Raw genomic sequence first — 18,354 nt, 5'->3', positions numbered from 1 at the left:
TTGGATACAGCTTCTACAGCTCAAATTTGTGTCCTTTTCTCCTTTTGTTTCTTTTTTTCAATACAGGTAACTGTGAGAGTTGAAGACATCAATGACAACCCTCCAGTTTTCTCAGCATGGATCCAAACTCATTTATCAGCTCCTGAGAATGCAGCTGGTCTAGACTTGGGCACATTTTCTGCTACTGATCTGGATGTAGGAGATAATGCACTTATTAGCTACTCTCTGCAAGATGATTTTGCTGAAACATTCCATATCAACAGTTCTACTGGCAAACTGATGACAAAAAAACCCTTAGACAGAGAAGTGATGGACAGTTATGAATTGAAAATAATTGTAAGTTGACAAATTTGATGCAAGTTCACACAATTATCAGCATTAAAAAAGAGGAAATATTGAACCATCACAAGAAACCCACTTAATCTTAGAGAATTGCATTTGAATTCATGCATGAATTTTGACTGTTCCTTATGTTTTATATGCAGAGCTCTGTTTTCTGCTCTGTAAATTTGTATTAGTGAATAAATGACTTATAAACCCTAAATTTTAAAGGTCACAGTCACACAACAGCTGAGTGTGATATCTGCAAAGCATTCCTGGGTCCATTTTTGACCATACAGCTGCCTTGCTAAATCATGTTATTTGTCTCTTTCCCTTATTTTGTTAATTTTCCAAAATATATGTCCTTAGATCTTTAAAAAAAATAGCTGAAATTAGATTTTTTAGGTTAAAAAAAACCCCAAAAAACAACAAAATAAAAAGCATAAACTGTCACTCAATATCCGTGAGGTTATCTATTTATTCTAGCTGATTTCACGGATTTTTACTGCTATTAATCAGATCAATTACTGTGCATACAAAGAAGTGTTCCAGCACTGACAAATATATTTGTTTGTTCCATCAAGTACAAATACATTTGAAGGACATTTTTACAGGTCAAAAAACTTGTGGAAGATATAGATGAGACATACTAAAAATTGAGCAGTGTCTTCAGAAAAATTTCAAGTTAATAAAAGTGGATGCTTTGTAAGACTAACTGAAAACTGTGTATATGTACCTACAGATGAAAGTTTTCTTTGGTATATGTTGGAGCAGTGTAAAACTAAGTGTAAATTTGCCACATACTGGATGCTCTTCACAACTTGCTTTTTTGGCACTTTAAACCCTCAAAATGCAAGGGATTTCCTCTTTCTTTCAACTACCACAGCCTAGATACCTGTTCATCACAGTCTTGTGTTGATTAGTGCCACATCTGATCACATGACATGTTTGATCTGCATCCAGGCTTGAGCTTTTGATTAATTGTTAATGAGAGGCAGAGCATGTGATAGGGTGAGGACCCCAGCTGCAGGAAGATGTGGCAACTAACCCAGCACAGAGCTGGAGAATTGTCACTGAGGGATAACTGGTCCAGCAGAAAGACTTCAGAGGCAAAAACTCACAATTTTTGGAGCAAAATTGAACTGGCAGAGTAAATTTGTGTCAAAGTAATGCTGTTTTTAATGACAAGTTGTTCCTTCACAGGCCACTGATTCTGGCAAGCCACCACAATCTGCAAGCTCAGTTTTGAGCATCACTGTGGAAGATGTGAATGACAACCCACCAGTGTTCCCCCAAAAATCCTACTCTGTGACTGTGAGGGAGAATGAGCCTCCACATGTGGTATGTGGCACTAAGAATAAACAGCCTGTTCTGCACTTGCTTTCTCTCTGTGACCTTGGAAGGGGCAGTAACATCTCATGGCTGTGCATTGGTGAACATAATTTTTTAATTTGTGGGTCCTGTGGAATCACACAGCATGTTTGGTTTGTATGACAGGGGAGTACCTGTCCCACTGATTCCTCCTAAAGCTCTCACAAAGAGTGAGAGGAGCTCCCCCTTTCCCTCTTGTCCTCAGCAGTGATTCCACACCGCACAGATTGAGTTTTCACTGGATCTATGGGCAACCTGTTTTAAAGATGTTTAGTGCTGTAGGTGTTGTGCATATGTCTGGCATCCCTCTGTCCTTAAGCTTTTCTGTCTCAGAATCATGGAATGGTTTGGATTGGAAGGGACATTAAAGATCATCTTGTTCCAACCCCTCAGCCATGGGCAGGGATACCTTTCTCTAAGATCAGGTTGCTCAGAGCTCCATCCAGCCTGGTCTTGAACACTTCCAGGGATGGGGCATCACAATTTCCCTGGGCAGCTTCCCAGTGCATCCATTTCTGGCTCCTTTTCTGCCTTGCAGATGTGCCCTAATAGTTTACAGGAGTCAAGGGGAGAAGTACCACCTGACAATCTGTAACTGCTCTGCCACAAGCTGTGCCAGAATTCCAGCAATGCAATTTATCAACTAATGAGTAATTTAGTCAGTAAACACTCCGTGGGTCAATTTCAGTTCTGTGTGCATGTTTTGCCACTCTCTTTGTTCTGCTCTAAACCTTTTGTTGATGAATTTTTTTCCTTTTATTTTAGATTTTGAGTGCAGTAGCCACAGATGCAGATATAGGGTACAATGCCATCATTCATTACACCATAACTGGAGAGACAACTTCATTTCATGTTGGAGAATTTTCTGGAGATATTGCAACCCTTCAGCCTCTGGACTATGAAAGTCAATCTCAATATGTCTTGATTCTGAAAGCTTTCAATCCTGGAGAGCCACATCTCCAGGACACAGCAAACATTACAGGTAACTCTACTGCAGAAAATGAACCTTCATTAACCCTAGGGAATGTTTCAGCATGAGTAATTCTGAGGCATAAACCAATACTAATGCAGTCTGCTAGAGTAAATTATCAGAAATTATGGTGTAATCTTTTCACTATAGTCAAATGAAATTTTTCTTTAAAAAATCTGCCATGTCAAAAGTGAGGATATTTCACACATTACTGACATTACTTCCTTCAATATATTCACAATTTTTTTTTCTGTTTTCTGAGAACCTATTGACATTTTGATTGGAAGTGTTTCCAGAAACATAATTTAGGTTTTTTTCTGCTTGTATACAGAAGGGCAGTTTCTAGGGTGATAAACAGTGTTGATGGTAATTTTTAGTCTCGTTAAAATAACAGGGCTTGATTGCTGGCTTTTTTTCTTTACCAAAAAAAAAAAAAAACCAAACAAAAAAAAACAACAACAAAAAAAAAAAAAAAAAAAAAAACAAAAAAAAAAAAAAAAAAAAAACAAAAAACCAAAAAAAAACCCACTAAAATTTCTGAGAAGTTGGTATTCTAGCTTATGGCCAGCCCTACTTTTGATCAGTATGATTGGATAGAGTCTCATTCAGAGGAGCTGTTTTGGTTTATATTAGCTTAAAAAAACAACCTGTAACCATTTAGGTTAAACTCACCAAATGTGATGATTCTTTCTCAGTTACTGTGGAAGATGTCAATGAAGAAGGACCCACGTTTGACCAGTCCTCATATTACAAGGTCCTCTTAGACAGCTCTACAGCTGGCAGCCTGGTAGTAGACATCAATGCAAGAGATGAAGGCAAGGGTTATGATGAAGGCATTTTCTACAATATTTCAGGTATGTTAGGAAAAAATCTTAAGGTTGTTTATTACTGGGATACTTGACACTGCTAAAGCAAGCTGCATGACACCAGGATGAGACAAAATGGTCAAAAGTTGACATGGCAGGTTCTGACTGGATAGAAGGGGTAAAAAATCCTCTGTGAAGATCAGTCATTAATGGAAGAGATTGCCCAGAGAGACTGTCCTTGGACATTCTCACCTGGTGGATCAAAGCCTTGAACAGCCTGTGCTGAATTCACTCCTGGCCACATTTTGAGCCAAAAGGTTGGACTAGAGGGGGTGTCTTGCTCCAAGTCACACGTACAGATTAGGATTCCAACCTATGTCTCTTCACTCCTGGGCATACACTTCAGTTAATTGTCTCTGCTGGTTACAGGGAACATCTCTAATGCTTCTTTTTCTGTTTTCAGGTGGAAACTCAGAAGGCCTCTTTAGTCTTTCCAGTACCACGGGAGAGCTCAGGTTAACAAGAGACTTATCCAAACAAAGTGTTCCCCTGTATTACTCCTTGAACATCACCGCTACGGATTCGGGTCTGCCACCTCTTTCAACCTCTGTAAAGGTACTAAAATTTCTGCCTTGCACTCTGTTTACTGCACAGTTAATTCCCCATATTGTTTTATTCTAAACTGAGCACAGCTACAGCAGGAAAGGGATATTAGGCAAAACTATGCAAACCAGGAATCAGAATGTCAGAGATTTATTTCTGTTTCAGGCTACAAGATAAGAGTTACCAAGTTATGCTGCCCTAGCAATTGCTGGCACAGCACCCAAAATGGTTGTGATCATTCCATTTCAGAAAAGACAGACAGAAGCTCGAGGCTTTGAGGGAGGAGGATTAGAGCAGTAGAGACTTCTGTGCAAGGTCAAAGAGTGAGACAGCCAGAAAGGATGTAATGGAAGTATGTGATAAATAAACAGGAGATGGCAAATAGTGTTTCTGTTTATTTTCGCATAATGTAAAAAAAATAATTTCTAGATTGAAGAGTGAGAAATGTAAATATGATTTAAAAAATTACTTTTACACAGTGCTTATAACTTGCTGGTGATCTTTTGCCACTCAATATCACAGCAGAATTAAAAAAAAAAAAAAACAAACTAGAAATCTGTATGGATAAAGATGTAGAAAATTACCTTCAAAAACCTTAAAATGTAGATTTACAAGCCATCATTCTTCAGAGGACTGGACAGCAGCTCTCTGGCAACAGAAATAAACTATTTTTGTGAAGCAGTAGCATTTTTTATTTACCACCTATCACCTTTTGTTCTTAATCTATAAATCAGTTACAATAGTCTTAAAATACTGTACATGCAAACTCTGCTCTGGTTACACCCTCTCCAGTGGAAGGCTGGAGATGAGTGCATCTCTCTGAGAGCTGCTTAGCTGGACAAGTCCTTTGAAATGTGCTGTATGTGAGGAACTGGAACTCTGTATTTAGCAAAGCACCCAGGTGAACCTAAACTGATGAGGCTTCTGGTGTTCCCCCCAATATTTGCTGCTTTCAGGGCAATGTCAAACAGAGCACACAGCAATCCCAGGCTTCTCCTCACTGGCCAGGGCCTGGACTTGTGCTGTCTCACACCTCAGTAGGAAAGTTTGTGCTAAAGCCGCAAACATCACCCCCATGGCCACGTCCTTTTCTCTGCAGGTGTCAGTCATAATTGCTCCCATGGATGTGTCCTTCCCAGTGTTCCTGGAAGAAGCCTATCACCCTGCCCCTCTGTCAGAGAAGAGCCCCACAGATACGTTTGTTGTTGAGGTTAGAGCCTTGTACAAGCTCCCTGTGAACTACAGCATCGCCTCTGGAGATGAGAAGGGTGAGCCCTGGATGTGGGATAACGGGAAGAGCATGGAGCGTTGGGGTTGTTTCTTCTCTTCTGCCTTCTGCTCTTACCTCAGTTCCACAGCCATTAACACCTTCATTTCCCTGGATGGGAATGAAGCCAGTGCACCAGTTTGAGGTGGATCAGGTGTGGGCATGTGACTGAATTTCTGTCAGAGCAGCCCAAGGCACTTGATCCAGGGCTGGCTTCACCAGCTATGTGCTGTGTCTGATGCAGGAAGATCAGGCTGTACCTGGTCAGGCATAAAGTTACACTGGCTGGACAAAAAATAACAAATAGCACAAAAACTGCTAGTAGAAAAACAAACTCAACTATGTTTTCCTACAAATGTGAGTGCCTAGAGTGAGTTTGCATGTGATCAAGTGCATCAGTGCTTTGTCACATGGTTTTTTCCTAAATATAGAGCTGATTTTAATCTATCATCAAACAGCCAATTTGTACTTTAGTTTTGTAAAGTGTTTTGTATGAAGTTGTGATCTTGAAGGTAGTTGCAAAATTCCTCATCTTCATTTAGAACAGGACTTATTAGGAAATAGTAAAAATTTCTAACTGAAAGAGGGACAAATAATCTCTGACTGTTTCAGAGGAATGAAAATACCTGATGGAGAGTGGTGGATTGAATTTTCTCCCTTTTGGTTCCCATCTGATCTTCTGAATTATTTATTTTTGTTAATTACAGCCCTGGATATATCTGACATTCTTGTCAACCTTGTAAAAGCATTGAATTTAATTTTGTTCTTTAAAGAATACTGTAACACACAATATTAATATAAATAATGAGTAATTTTCCCTGGAGGATTCATATCTTCAGTTTCAACTAAAAATAATTTCTGGGGTTTTGTTTTGGGATTTTTTTTTTTTTTTTTTTAAACAGGATATTTCATTATCCATTCGTCCAGTGGTATTGTAAGAACACATAAGAATCTAGAACTGGAAGATTTTCCAGTAAATTTCAAGGTGCGAGCAACAGACTCATCTAATGCTGTCATATTTAATGAAGTGGAAGTGAAGGTGGAAGTCATCGATGAAAACAATTTCCCACCAGTTTTTCCATCTTCTCTACTGGAAGAGAGACTGCCAGAGGTAAGAAAATGTCATCCAAACTGAATCACAAAAATAAGTCTTCAAAATAATAATAATCAGAATAATGTTTTGTTGAGTATGCAAGTAGACCTTCTGGAACTGGGCAGACTTCCTGTCCTATCATACTGCATGGTATTGTGAGGTTTATTTCAATCCCAATGCACAACAAGAATGATCTAGAAGTGAGGACTTATTGAAGGAAAAGTGAATATTTTCTAATAGGGGGCTCCATGAAGGAAGCCACTCCACTTTGAATATTTTACATAGAGACTATTTAGGTGCATTTGAAATCTATTGGATGTGCTGGGCACCCCATAGGCTCTTACTCAGCCTTTTGTACAGGACCTTCATACAGGGAAGTAACAGGGCAAAGTCTCTAATTTAACAATATTTCGCCTCTTGCTCACATACAATCTGTTGTGATTTTGTTGGCACAAGTGATCAGCAGCAGAGAACAAGCCAGATTTCACTGAGATTTTCAGACACTGTGGTTCTCTATAGAAGAAGCCACAGCATTTAAATATGCAAAAGCATCTTGCTCAACATTTCACTCTTCAGTTTTTAAGCAACATTTTTCACACTTTAATCTGCTGGTTACTTTTTTTTTTTTAATTATTTTTTAAAGAAGCACATTGCTCATGTTAATATTTTATAGAGCACATACCTTGCCTTTGAGATCCCTAGCTGATGCACACATATTGTCTTTAGCAGCCGCAACAGATTTAAAGTCTAGTCCATTTCTACAACTGAATTAAATATAGGTTCGAATTATAATTTTAATGTTCCCAGTGAGTTTAATGGAGAAGAACTAGACTCACACTTCACACTTCCAACCTTAAAAAATTAATTTCCATGTGAAATGTTTACACAGTGGGAGTTGTTGCATGCCCTGTTGGATCACATGACTTCAGATCAGGTCTCAAATGGCCCTGCAAGTGAAACACTGATACCTTCTGTCAATTTTCGTGCAAATAACATTGTTAAAGCGGAAAAATTAAATTATTTATTTTGATAATTATTAGCCAAAGAGTGTTCAGAAGAAACATGATTTTGGAGTTGAGAACACACATTGAGTTTCATAGGAGAAGAGGCTGTTAAACAGAAATAACAGCAAGTCAGATACTCGAGGTTAACATTTGGGCTATTTGAAATAATATTTCTTTCTGAAAATTGCAGCTATAGGTAGAGACATGGAGGGAGGAAAACAGTTTTTCTGTAAATTACAGAAAGCATGAGACTCACTGTGCTGAACAAGTAGTATAATTTTGATTTTAAAATGTCTATACTACTGTAAGTGGATGCAATACCTGTTACTTTCACATAATTCAAGCAATTTCAGCAAAGCAGTTCCTGAGACCCTCAATCTTTATTCCTCCACAGCATTCCCCTGCTACTCAGATTGTGCAGCTGAAAGCTCAGGACAATGACACAGGCAGAAACGGTTTCCTGACATATGGCATTCTCAATGGACACAGACTGAAATTCAGGATAAATGAAACCACTGGAATCCTTTACTCCACTGCCCCCTTTGATTATGAAGAAGAACCCACAGAGTATCAGGTTGCCTTTAGATTTTTAAAATCTTCTTTATTCAGAATTCTTTCTCTTGCAAAACAGGTGACACTTGTGCTTTTGTTTAGCTTGATAATGCTTGACCATTTTCTGTGCTGGTTTAGAATAGGAGCATCTCAAGGTATGAGGCATTATTAAAACAAGCCACTGCCTTTTGACTAGAATGAAATTCAAGCACAGCTCGTTGTTCACCTGCCCTGAAAACACTTCAGCACATGAATAACTAATTTCACAATGACAGCTCATGTATTCAGCACTGTCTATTGCTTGAACATGTGCTACACTGAGATCTTGCAGATACGATTCTCAGTTAATCTTCTTTTTGTTGTTACCACTGCTGGATATTTTTTATGGACTTATTTTGCTTCAAGCAAAAATATTGGTGAATTTGTTGGTTCTAAATAGAAAGACTTCTTTATTCACCCAAATATTCCTTAAGGTTTCAATAATAATTTTGAGGTGAATTCAGAGCTGGACTTTACATTTCTAAGAACATTTCAAATTTTAAATTCAGCAGGATTTTTTAAATCCTTATGCAAGAACCTCTTTGTATGACTTCTCACTACCAATAACTGTGTAACTTACAGGTTGTGGTGTATGCCGAAGATGATGGAATCCCTGAGAAGAAGAGGGGTTACTGCACAGTTGTGATAAAGATCACCGATATTAATGACTGGCCACCTGTGTTTGATCCAGTGTCTGACTTCAGTGTCCATGAAAATGTGCCTGTGGGATTCATAGTTGGAAAAATCACTGCATCAGACAGAGACACAGGAGACAATGCCTTTGTTCTGTATAACCTCACAGGTAACAAGCAATTCTGCCACTGCACTGGCACTTTGTTGTCTATACAATTATGAGCATAATTAGTATTACCCATGTTATTTCCTAGCTTCTCTTCACCAAAGCCAAGAACATTCACTTTCACCTGGTTTGGAATGTTAATAATGCATGCTCATACAATTTTCAAACCTTGGCTCACGTTTCAAATGCCCATCCACTCAAAATATTTCTGCTCTTCTTCTGCATTATCCATATACTACTTTAAAAATTATTTTGATGAGTTCAGGGCACAAGTAAATGTATAATTTAAGAGTGTAGTCAATTACGTGTTGCTAAGATGTATTAATTGATAATGCTTGTTTAAATCTGTCTCAGGTGAGGGAGAAAATGTATTTGAAATAGATCAAATACAGGGCATCATTAAAATAAGGAACTCTCCAGACTATGAAACCATGAATAAATACAACCTTACAGTGACTGCAATCAACAATAAATCGGCCCCTTTCTACCAGGTAAGAGACCATTACTGTAATGAACAGCAACACCTCAGAGTGGATTTTGAACTGCTGGGAGGGAGATCTATCCCAGCCATTTATTGTGTAGAATAAATGAATCACCTCATTGTGTTTAGAGTCAGGCTTCTACTGCCTTTAACCACATTGAGTAGTAGTATACTTTAAATATGTGAAATATTTCAAAATTATGCATGGTAGGCTTCAACCCTGAATTGTTTGCTGACTGACCTGCGCTGGGGAACTGGAGTGTGTCTCCTGCTGTTAGAATTGTAAGTGATGTAATGAGTTTTTGTGGGAAAAGTAGTATTTTCAGCAGATTGTTCTAATTCTGCTGTATTTCTTTTATTTGAAAAGTTATTAGACACTTCTTTCACAGAATCAGAACATGTGTGGTTTCCTTAACTGCATGGAGGCCAGACTGGTCTCCTAAACATATCCTGTTCTTACTCATTCAGACACCTTTCAAGAACTGAAATTCTTGCCTCTCCTGTTAAACTTCTGTAGTGATCTCTGATGCTGAATTCACACAATTAAACCCAGACAATATTTTACTGCAGCATTTTCATAGCCTGGTTTATAATTCCTGTTGCATGTGCAAGTAAGGAAGAAACAATGCTAAAGAAGAGTTTCTAAATACTCTGAGATGCATGGCACCATTTTGTTTTCTAGGCAGCCACCCATGTCAGCATTGCAGTGATTGATGTGAATGATAATGCCCCGGTGTTTGTCCAGAGCTCCTATTCTGCTTCCATAAACATGGTGAATCCCGTGGGTACTCCTGTCCTCACCGTGAGCGCCACTGACCGTGACCAGGTGATTTCTCCTGTGGCCCTGAGCCTGCTCTGGGCTGCAACACAAGCACATCCTGCTCCATTCTCCAGGCATGCGGCACCAAGCGTAGCAGGAAGTGAATCTGGTTTAACTACCAGCTCTGAGAACTGGAAATTAGGAGTTTTGCTGGCTCTGCCTTGATACTGACATACTCCCTAGCTCTGGGCATGTTTCCTCAGCTGTAGTTCCTTTAATTTTTCCTTTTACTACACAGAGCTGCATGCACCAGTGCTTCAGAAGTATACAGGGACTGAAGCAATTTAGTGTCTCTGAAGTTATTTGAACTTTTGAGGTAGAAGAATCTGTAAAAACTAAACATCATATAGCTGCTTTGAGTAGGGAAATGTCTGCTTGCCAAATTCCTCTGAAGTGTGGCACCCCAGCTGACTCTCTGTCCCCATTTTTAAATGTAATTTTGTTTGATACATCTGTGCTACACCCATCAAATAGGATCCAGGCACTGGCAGGGATATCCAGTAGTCAACCACATCACCATGACAACATCACTAGTAATTATATAATTTACAAGATTAAACATCTCTAAGTGACAACAAAATAGGTGTAGCAGGTGCCTTCCTATTTCTTCATGCATAATTTTGGTTGGAATAGCTGCAGCTGTGGTACATTGCTGCAAATCATCTAACAGCCCTTTTTTAATCAGCCTTTCCAATGATTTTGTATAAAAAGTGAAATTGACTCTGAAAACTGCTGAACTGTAGGAGATCTGCATTTGAGTCCCCAATGAAAATCCTCATTCAGCTGTGCAGACTGGCACTTGTCCTCCCTGTGCCACCCTCACTACTCAGACTGTCCCCCTCTACACATCTAGCTTATTTTCATTAGAGACTTTTTGCCATATTTTTACAGTGTAAATGACCAATGTATTTTGTATTTTCTTCTTTTGTGTTTTGTTTTTTTTTTTTTTAAATTTGTACATGTCCTACCATAGCTTTCATTCTTAAAAAAAAAAAAAAAAATCACTATTTTCAAAATCATTTCACTAGAGACATTTAGATGTTTTTTGGATCTCTTGTTTCAGTGTTTGTCCTCCCCTTCCAAACATACTTCCAGTTCTATGAAATTGTGTTCCTTTCATGCCAGGGGCAAAATGGCCTCATTGAGTATTACATCCTCCCGGATCCCACCGTGAGCCCATTCTTCCTGATAGAGGATTTGAGTGAGGGGAAGATAATTACACCTGGAAACCTGTCTAGATCTGGAGAGATGCATTTAACAGTGATGGCAAAAGACAAAGGTTCTCCTCCTTTAAATGGCACTGCTGTGGTTACTCTGAGTGTGTTTGACAACCGTCCATTCGTTCCTCGCCTCAACAAAAGTGAGATCAGGTAAGGCTTTCATAGTGAGTTAAATAACTGGGATGTGTTCACCAGGTGGTGCAAAACACAGTGAAGCTGAAGGTCCCTTTCATATTTTTCCATGCAGAAGAAAGGACATCAGTTTTGGGGTTGTTTTTAAGCAAAACATAGGAAATTCTGTTACACTTGGGGTTCTGTGAATGTGAGTTGAGGCATTACCTCTTATTTCTATACTTGCAGCTTTTATAGGCCAGACTCTGTCCCTTTTCTCTTGAACACTATAAAACATTTTTCTTTAGGTTTTACTCAAGGGTGACCCAAAATCTGGCTAGAAAACCAGGGTTTGCACTGCACTCTGAAAGTTGGGCAGATCTGGCAAACAACTGGGGGAAGGGGGCAAGATTTTCCACAGAGAACTCTCTTACAAAGAGTTACATTTTAAAGCCTGCCTGGGCAACTGCTGTAGGCATATTTAACATTATGATTTGTCATTTATTTCCTGCATCAGCATTTCTGTTTCGGAAAACACTGGAGTGGATTATTTAATTTATGATTTTGCTGTGGTTGAAACTTCAGGAAAACCAATTTATTACACTGTTGTATCTGGCAATGAAAGAGGTGAGTACCAGCCTCCTTATGAGTTAAAATAGCCAGGAGAACATCATAACCTGTCTTTTGCATGGCAGGTGCTGCTGTGCATAAATGAGGAAATAGAGAGCATGAATAGAACTTTTTTTTAAAACAGGACTACACAGAGAGTTTTTTTTCAGGGCTTTTCAGCATTGACATTGCTGATCTTTGGCTCTATGAAGGGTGGTAACTTGCTAAGAAATGGTTTATTTTAATCTTAAACTATAAGATAAGGATAATTTACAGACTGGGGAGCCAAAATAGAAAGTGGTGTTAACAAGCAGCTTCCTCCCTGCCAATTACTTTCAGTCCATCATTTCCTTGCATTTATGTTAAGGCATCTGCACTCTTGCAGCTGTGCCTAGGTTCCATTTGGCCCACAACACAGGAAGTACATAGCTGAGAGAAAAGTTGGAAATGCATGAAAAACGGATCTGTGCAAGGAGCTGCAATTCTCCTTATTTGTGAAATCATGTGAATTTCTTTTTCACATTCACTTTTCCTTTGCATGTTTAAGAGCTGTTTGGTGTGGGGTAGGAGCCCAGCTGTGATGATGCCTTTGCTTCCTGGCCAGTGGAAGTGTTGAATTTCACATTGTTCAGAGCAGAGGACTCATGGAAACATCCCAAGGGCAGCTAAGACACAGAGCTAGGAGGGTACAAGTGAAATGGCATCTGTCACAGCAGAAGTGTGTGTTTTGTCCTTTCAGGTCACTTTAGACTGGATACTGAAAGTGGTGAGCTGCGAACAGCAGTTAATTTGGACTATGAGGAAGTTTCTCAGTATGTGATTTTAATTCAAGCAAACAAAAGAGTCTCCTCTGCTGCAGAATTCCAGCGTTCAGGTAACCTCTTGCTTTGAATGACATTCCAGGGGAGCAGTGGACACGTGGTTTTTATTTGCAATCCATAGAGGAGTTGTGATTCTCTTTTACTTGTAAAGTTTGATGTGAAAGGTGAAAAGCTGATGGTCCAGGTTGTTCCCTTGTGTTGTTCCCAGGCCTGTTTGCTGAGAACGCGGCCATGCTTACAATCTCTGTGCAGGATGTGAACGAAGAGCCCGTGTTCTCCAGCCATTCTTACTCTGCTCGCATTCCCAGCTCTGTGCCCTACAAATACCCTGTCATTACAGTCCAGGTAGAGTATTTCCTGTGCTCTTCACAAGGACAGAAACCCTGGGATAAAGCTGGGTTTCTTTCACTGCATTAAAGGAGCCTTAAATCTGCTCCTGAGAGCTGAGTTTGCTGCTTGAAGAACAACGTGCAGCCCAAAAGCCACAGGCTGAGTGTCACTTTTTTTAAACCCAGGCCACAGATCCAGACTCAGGAGACAATGGACACCTGCTGTACAGCTTAGTGAGAGGTCAAACCAACGAATTTGACATCAATGAAAACACAGGGCAGATTTTTACAGTTTCTGTAGCAGGAAAAGCTGGAACATTTTATCTGGAAGTCCAAGCTGCCGACCAAGGCACAAGAAGACTCACAGCCTGGACAACAGTCAATGTAAGGAAGATTTTTATGTATAATCCTGATTTACTTCCATGTCAAAATTGTAAACAAGAAGGGCTAATTTTGGTAATGGCAAAACTACAAAATTACTTAACTCTGTCAAAAGGGCTATCATATATATAAGTATTTATATACTAGAATTAAGAGGTTGCCATTTTCATTGACATATAAAAATATGTTGGCACAAAAACTGACTTTTGGAGGACAATTATGTTGTATCAGAGGGTTTTTGTTATTGTTGTTTGTTTGAGATTTTTTTTTTTTTATCAATCCATGAGAGGTACAAATGCTCTAGAAAAATCTTATCTGTGATTCTTTATTAGGTAACTGTTGATTCCAGCTCCAGTAGCAACATTGTGATGCTGGTGCTTAATCAGAAGATCAATGTTGTGGAAAGAAAGAGTGTTGAAGTACAAAGGTATTTTTGAAACTGTGATGCTTATTTTGGTATAATACTTAATGATAAATTCAGAGTCCCTTTGGGATAGGAGTCTGACAGGCTACAGACAGTGCTCAGGAAAAACCAGGCCTTCAATTTGACATAGCTCAGAATAATTTGAGTGAATTCACAGGAATCCAGCAATTTTTGCCTTGTAAGTTTTTAGCCTGAAGCTGACAAATCTCCCAGAGGTCATTGGATAGACAATTTCATGTGGTCTCTTCCCACCTCAATGTTTGTGTAATTTTTAACAGCCTGGGATTAACCTTTTCATGGATAGCAGAATAAAAACATTGGAGACATAGGGCAGTCACCACAAACCAAATGCACCATTAAATTAAAACCATAATTGGGCCTTTTGGGCATGTTAACAAAGATGGAAGATCTTTTATTTGGCTACCCATAAACATATATTTACTTTGGAAAGATTGAGTCCTGTGCTTATGAAGGGAAATCACTCTGAAGGTGGGAAAAATGAGTTTGTGATGATGCTATTATGGACCAGTTCTTGTTGGTAAAAATTAAATGGAAATCTTCCTTGGAAGCATCTGTGCTAACTGCTACCAGAAGGATGGATTAAATGGGCCACTGGTCCCATCCAGCATGAAATCTCTGGAAGAAGAGGAGAAAACAATGAGGATTATGAGACTAAATTTCCTTCCTCCCCACCTTTACTGTTTATAGTAATCTATAGATATTTTTTCCCTCTGCTACTCAATCACTCTACAATTTTGGACAAGTAGCTTAATTCCTCTGCTGATGATAATCCTGCATTTCTACATGCTTCAATCAAAATACCTGCCAAGGTATTTTTATTAGTATCAATTAATATCTGCCAAGTGTTGCATTAAATACTACTTTATTTAATTTCCAGAGTAAAAGAATCTGTCATTGCTCAGTTAATTAAAAATGTTTTCTTCATATGATGTCAGGGTCCTGGAAGACAAACTTGGGTGGAATGTATACGTGCTTAATATTTATTCCAAGGAGTCTGACAGAAATTCAAGGAGCAGCACTGATGAAACCCAAGTAGACATCATTGCTTTTGATGAGGACCACCAGGAAGTACCTGCAGAAGATGTAAAAAGGTCTGTATGGCACAGTCTGACTTCTGGGGGACAGAGCTCATGCAGATAGGATTTTTTTAGAATTCAGAAAGCTGACTCACTATTTACCGAAAGCTAATTTTCAGACTTTGCCAAAACCATGAGTAAGGCTGTTTAATTGTACAAAATAGATTTAAAAGTCAGTTTAAGAGAAAAAAAGCTGACAGAGAAAGAATATAATTAAAATATAAATTGACCTCAGAGTGGCAGAACGTTGATTAAAACCTCACACTTTAGGTGTATTTTACATTACTTTGGTAATCTCTCAGTGATGTGGATCTAGTTCAAGGGTCCAAGCTCTGCAGCATTTTAGGTCACAAGCACCAGGGCTGGTTGCTGGAAAACAGAGCTTTTCCTGAAGGAAAGACACAACAAGTCCAAATCCTTGGAAAAGGTCTTGGCGGATCAGGGAGGGATATTCTGTATTTTCTTCACTACTCCTGCAGCCAAAAGGAAGGTGAGGTGCACATGCACATTTCCCCCTTCTATCCTCAGAAAACTGAGGGAGCAGCAGGCAGACCTTGAGCTGGGGCTGGAGGAGGTGTTCTCAGCACCTGTCAGCGCTGCCGTCGGGGAGGCTGCGGCGGCCCCAGCGTCCCCAGAGCTCGTGGCCACCATCGTGCTCGGGGCGCTGCTCGCCGGCACCTTCGTCGCCTTCCTGGCCTATGTTCTGCTGGATCTGAAAAGGAAGAGGTACAGACGGCTTGCCTTAACAATGTCATTCACCTTCACAGCTGATGGGTTTAATGAAGTGTCAACTCAAAAAATGTGCGTCTGATAAATTACCGGCTTTTGCAGGCAGCATTGCCCAAAATTTGTTATGTTGGATGCACCGCATTCAACTGAGAAGTGTTTCTTCTTGTGTTTGGCACACAGCAAAATCAGAAACAAATACCTCTGAAACAGAGAAATGTGGGCAGCAGAAACTTTAACTGTGAAGGGGGCACATGAATCTTTTCCAACCCCATAAATGATGAAATAATTTGCTGCTTAACTGCAATGGCAGCAGCGCCACATGGTAGAGGAAAACAATTTCCAGAAGGGAAGCAAACATTTACCCTGCTACCTTTATGGAAAGATAGGAAATACTCCAAACTAATCCCCAGAACAACACTGAAAATAAATGTTGTGTACTAAATTTATAACACAAATAATTCATCTTCTGTTTCTAAAACAACTGTAAAGCCAATCTTCAAAAAGGATGTATAATTGTTATTTTCTTTTAATGTATTATTTTCAGAAAGTATGGGAAACAGGATTTGATTAAGAAAGTTGAAATTATGGAGGGCATTGATAGCCCATGGGCAGATGACAAAAATGGAAGTCTGAAAAGCTTAGAGAAACCAGAGCACATGAATAATGGGTAAGTAGACTGCTGCAATCACAAATTTATAAAAATCTGCACATAAAGACCATGGTTCTAGTTTATTTTGGTACCATAGGATTTTCCTTGGATCTCCCACTAGGCTATAAGTCCATTTTTAAGGACTCTTGAAATGACAAGTTAAAAATCTCTACACTCGAAGGAAGTTAATACCTTTTAATCTTGTATCAAAGGCAAATTCCTACTTACTCTTTAGCAAATTGTTAATCCTAATGCAGAAAAGACCCTTCAGGATACAGGAAGCTCCTTAATTCCCCTGGGTAAAATCCCACTAATTTTGAGATCAGTGTACATGCTGCTTTGGGTTGTAGAGAGGCTGAGATTTTTGTCCATGGTGCTATGAATTCTCTGAACTCTCTTAGGAGAACTGAGATGATATCATTTGACAACCTGGAAGGCACCAGAGGAGATGATGCTGAAAAAGATGAAATTCAGGCCCCTGAAAAAGACAATTACCTGGAGACAGTACTGCTGGATTACAAGGGTGAAAGTGAGCAAAATGGAACACCTGAAAAAGCTCCTGAAAGTAGAAATGTGGAGGTCCAGCTCACTGCGAGATCCACAACAGAACAGGTAATGAGCATTTTGATTGCAAAGCATGGAGTGAAAGGTCTTTTATTGTTATTCATCCCATAACTCAAGGAATTATCAAAAAAGCAGATCTGATGGAACTAAAAAATAAAATTTTGTGAAGTAATCCCTGGGAATGTTCAAGACCAGGCTGGACAGGGTTTGGAGCAACCTGGTCCAAGCAAGGTGTCCCTGCCCATGGCAGGAAGTTGGGGCTGGACAATGTCTTAAGGTCCCTTCCACCCCAAACCATTCTATGATTCTATAAAAAAATCTTAAAGAGGAAGGGCTGTTTGTCCATGCCTAGAAGAAGGAGAAGGACTTTCATCCAGAAGTGACGACTCTCTTAATTATGATGTGAACAGTAAAGGGCTCACAATTTTATGATTTCTACCATTTATAATTCCTCCATACTCAACCGTTTGTAGCTTTCTGCCTCACCTGCATTACGCTTTTTTGCAGGATTCCTTTCCGACAGACACAAACCAGAAGCCAGCTCTTTCATTAACACCTCATCCCACATTGCCTGCCCCTGAGAAAGAACTGAAAGGAGTAAAATTTTCAGAGGTGGCAGTGATTTTGGACACAGAACCTGAAGATGATGAGCCTGGAGATGATGAGTCTGAAGACAATGAGTTTGGTGATGATCTATCTCTCTGATAAGAACACCCGATGAAGAAAATTTTTAGAAAAAGCACAATGAGACTCATTGGAACAGCTCATAATTAAATGAGCAATAAGAATATGGGAATGTTATCCAAATTTTAATTCTGCTGCTGTTTTAAGGATGGATAAGAAAGCCCACAAGTAATACGCGGGAAGGGCTGCAGTGCCGTGCTGCAGGGCTGTTTCCCCAGCAGCAGCGCTGGCTCACTGTGTATTTAATTTCGTCTGGCACGTGTCAAATGGGCAAGACAATAAACCCGATTCCAGAGGCGCTGCCTTGTCATTGCTTCAGCTCGTGTAATTTTGGGACATCAATTCTTTTGTTCTTTTGCGCAGAAGTGTCCTCCGCAGTGCCTGAAAACGAGAGTCTGTTTTCTAATTTTCCTGTTTTCCTCCTGTTTTTTGTTTGTTTTTTTCCTCTCTCCCCTTTTCCAGCGAGGCGGTGCCTTCCCCGCGGAGCCGGGAGCAGCCCCGAGGGAACGGCTTTTCCCGGGCCCGGGAGCGGAGGCTCCCGGCGCCGCCGTCCCGCTCTCTCCGCCCCCCGCCGGGAGGAAGGGCGGGGCAGGGCTCGCCTTCCTCCTCC

The 18,354-nt window shown here is 39.8% G+C and overlaps 2 protein-coding genes across 2 annotated transcripts; both read left to right on the top strand.

Annotated features, from left to right (window-relative positions):
• Positions 1-51: 51 nt before the first annotated feature.
• Positions 52-12,957, top strand: LOC116183374 (cadherin EGF LAG seven-pass G-type receptor 1-like). Its single transcript, XM_031504283.2, has 14 exons — positions 52-336; positions 1,525-1,662; positions 2,458-2,674; positions 3,358-3,516; positions 3,932-4,083; positions 5,171-5,339; positions 6,241-6,449; positions 7,830-8,009; positions 8,609-8,828; positions 9,180-9,316; positions 9,989-10,132; positions 11,252-11,496; positions 11,975-12,084; positions 12,806-12,957. The coding sequence occupies exons 1-14, from the start codon at positions 280-282 to the stop codon at positions 12,955-12,957; spliced, it is 2,289 nt and encodes a 762-aa protein (XP_031360143.2). The 5' UTR covers positions 52-279.
• A 131-nt stretch (positions 12,958-13,088) lies between these two features.
• On the top strand, positions 13,089-18,044 carry LOC110469098 (uncharacterized). The gene is made up of 8 exons (XM_021527530.3): positions 13,089-13,232; positions 13,403-13,600; positions 13,930-14,024; positions 14,978-15,133; positions 15,647-15,844; positions 16,392-16,514; positions 16,898-17,108; positions 17,568-18,044. The coding sequence occupies exons 1-8, from the start codon at positions 13,119-13,121 to the stop codon at positions 17,763-17,765; spliced, it is 1,293 nt and encodes a 430-aa protein (XP_021383205.2). The 5' UTR covers positions 13,089-13,118; the 3' UTR covers positions 17,766-18,044.
• Positions 18,045-18,354: the final 310 nt, after the last annotated feature.

The sequence above is a fragment of the Lonchura striata genome, chromosome 3 (assembly GCF_046129695.1).
Source record: "Lonchura striata isolate bLonStr1 chromosome 3, bLonStr1.mat, whole genome shotgun sequence".
NCBI lineage: Eukaryota > Metazoa > Chordata > Aves > Passeriformes > Estrildidae > Lonchura > Lonchura striata.
This window is presented reverse-complemented; position numbering and strand designations above follow the sequence as displayed.

Excerpts from the sequence above, each read along its gene's own strand:
- LOC116183374 (XM_031504283.2), top strand. The coding sequence starts at position 280 with ATGACAAAAAAACCCTTAGACAGAGAAGTGATGGACAGTTATGAATTG. Across the intron at positions 9,317-9,988 it reads AATCGGCCCCTTTCTACCAG|GCAGCCACCCATGTCAGCAT; the intron begins GTAAGAGACCAT and ends TTTGTTTTCTAG. Across the intron at positions 10,133-11,251 it reads GCGCCACTGACCGTGACCAG|GGGCAAAATGGCCTCATTGA; the intron begins GTGATTTCTCCT and ends CTTTCATGCCAG.
- LOC110469098 (XM_021527530.3), top strand. The coding sequence starts at position 13,119 with ATGCTTACAATCTCTGTGCAGGATGTGAACGAAGAGCCCGTGTTCTCC. Across the intron at positions 13,233-13,402 it reads ACCCTGTCATTACAGTCCAG|GCCACAGATCCAGACTCAGG; the intron begins GTAGAGTATTTC and ends TTTTAAACCCAG. Across the intron at positions 14,025-14,977 it reads AAGAGTGTTGAAGTACAAAG|GGTCCTGGAAGACAAACTTG; the intron begins GTATTTTTGAAA and ends ATATGATGTCAG.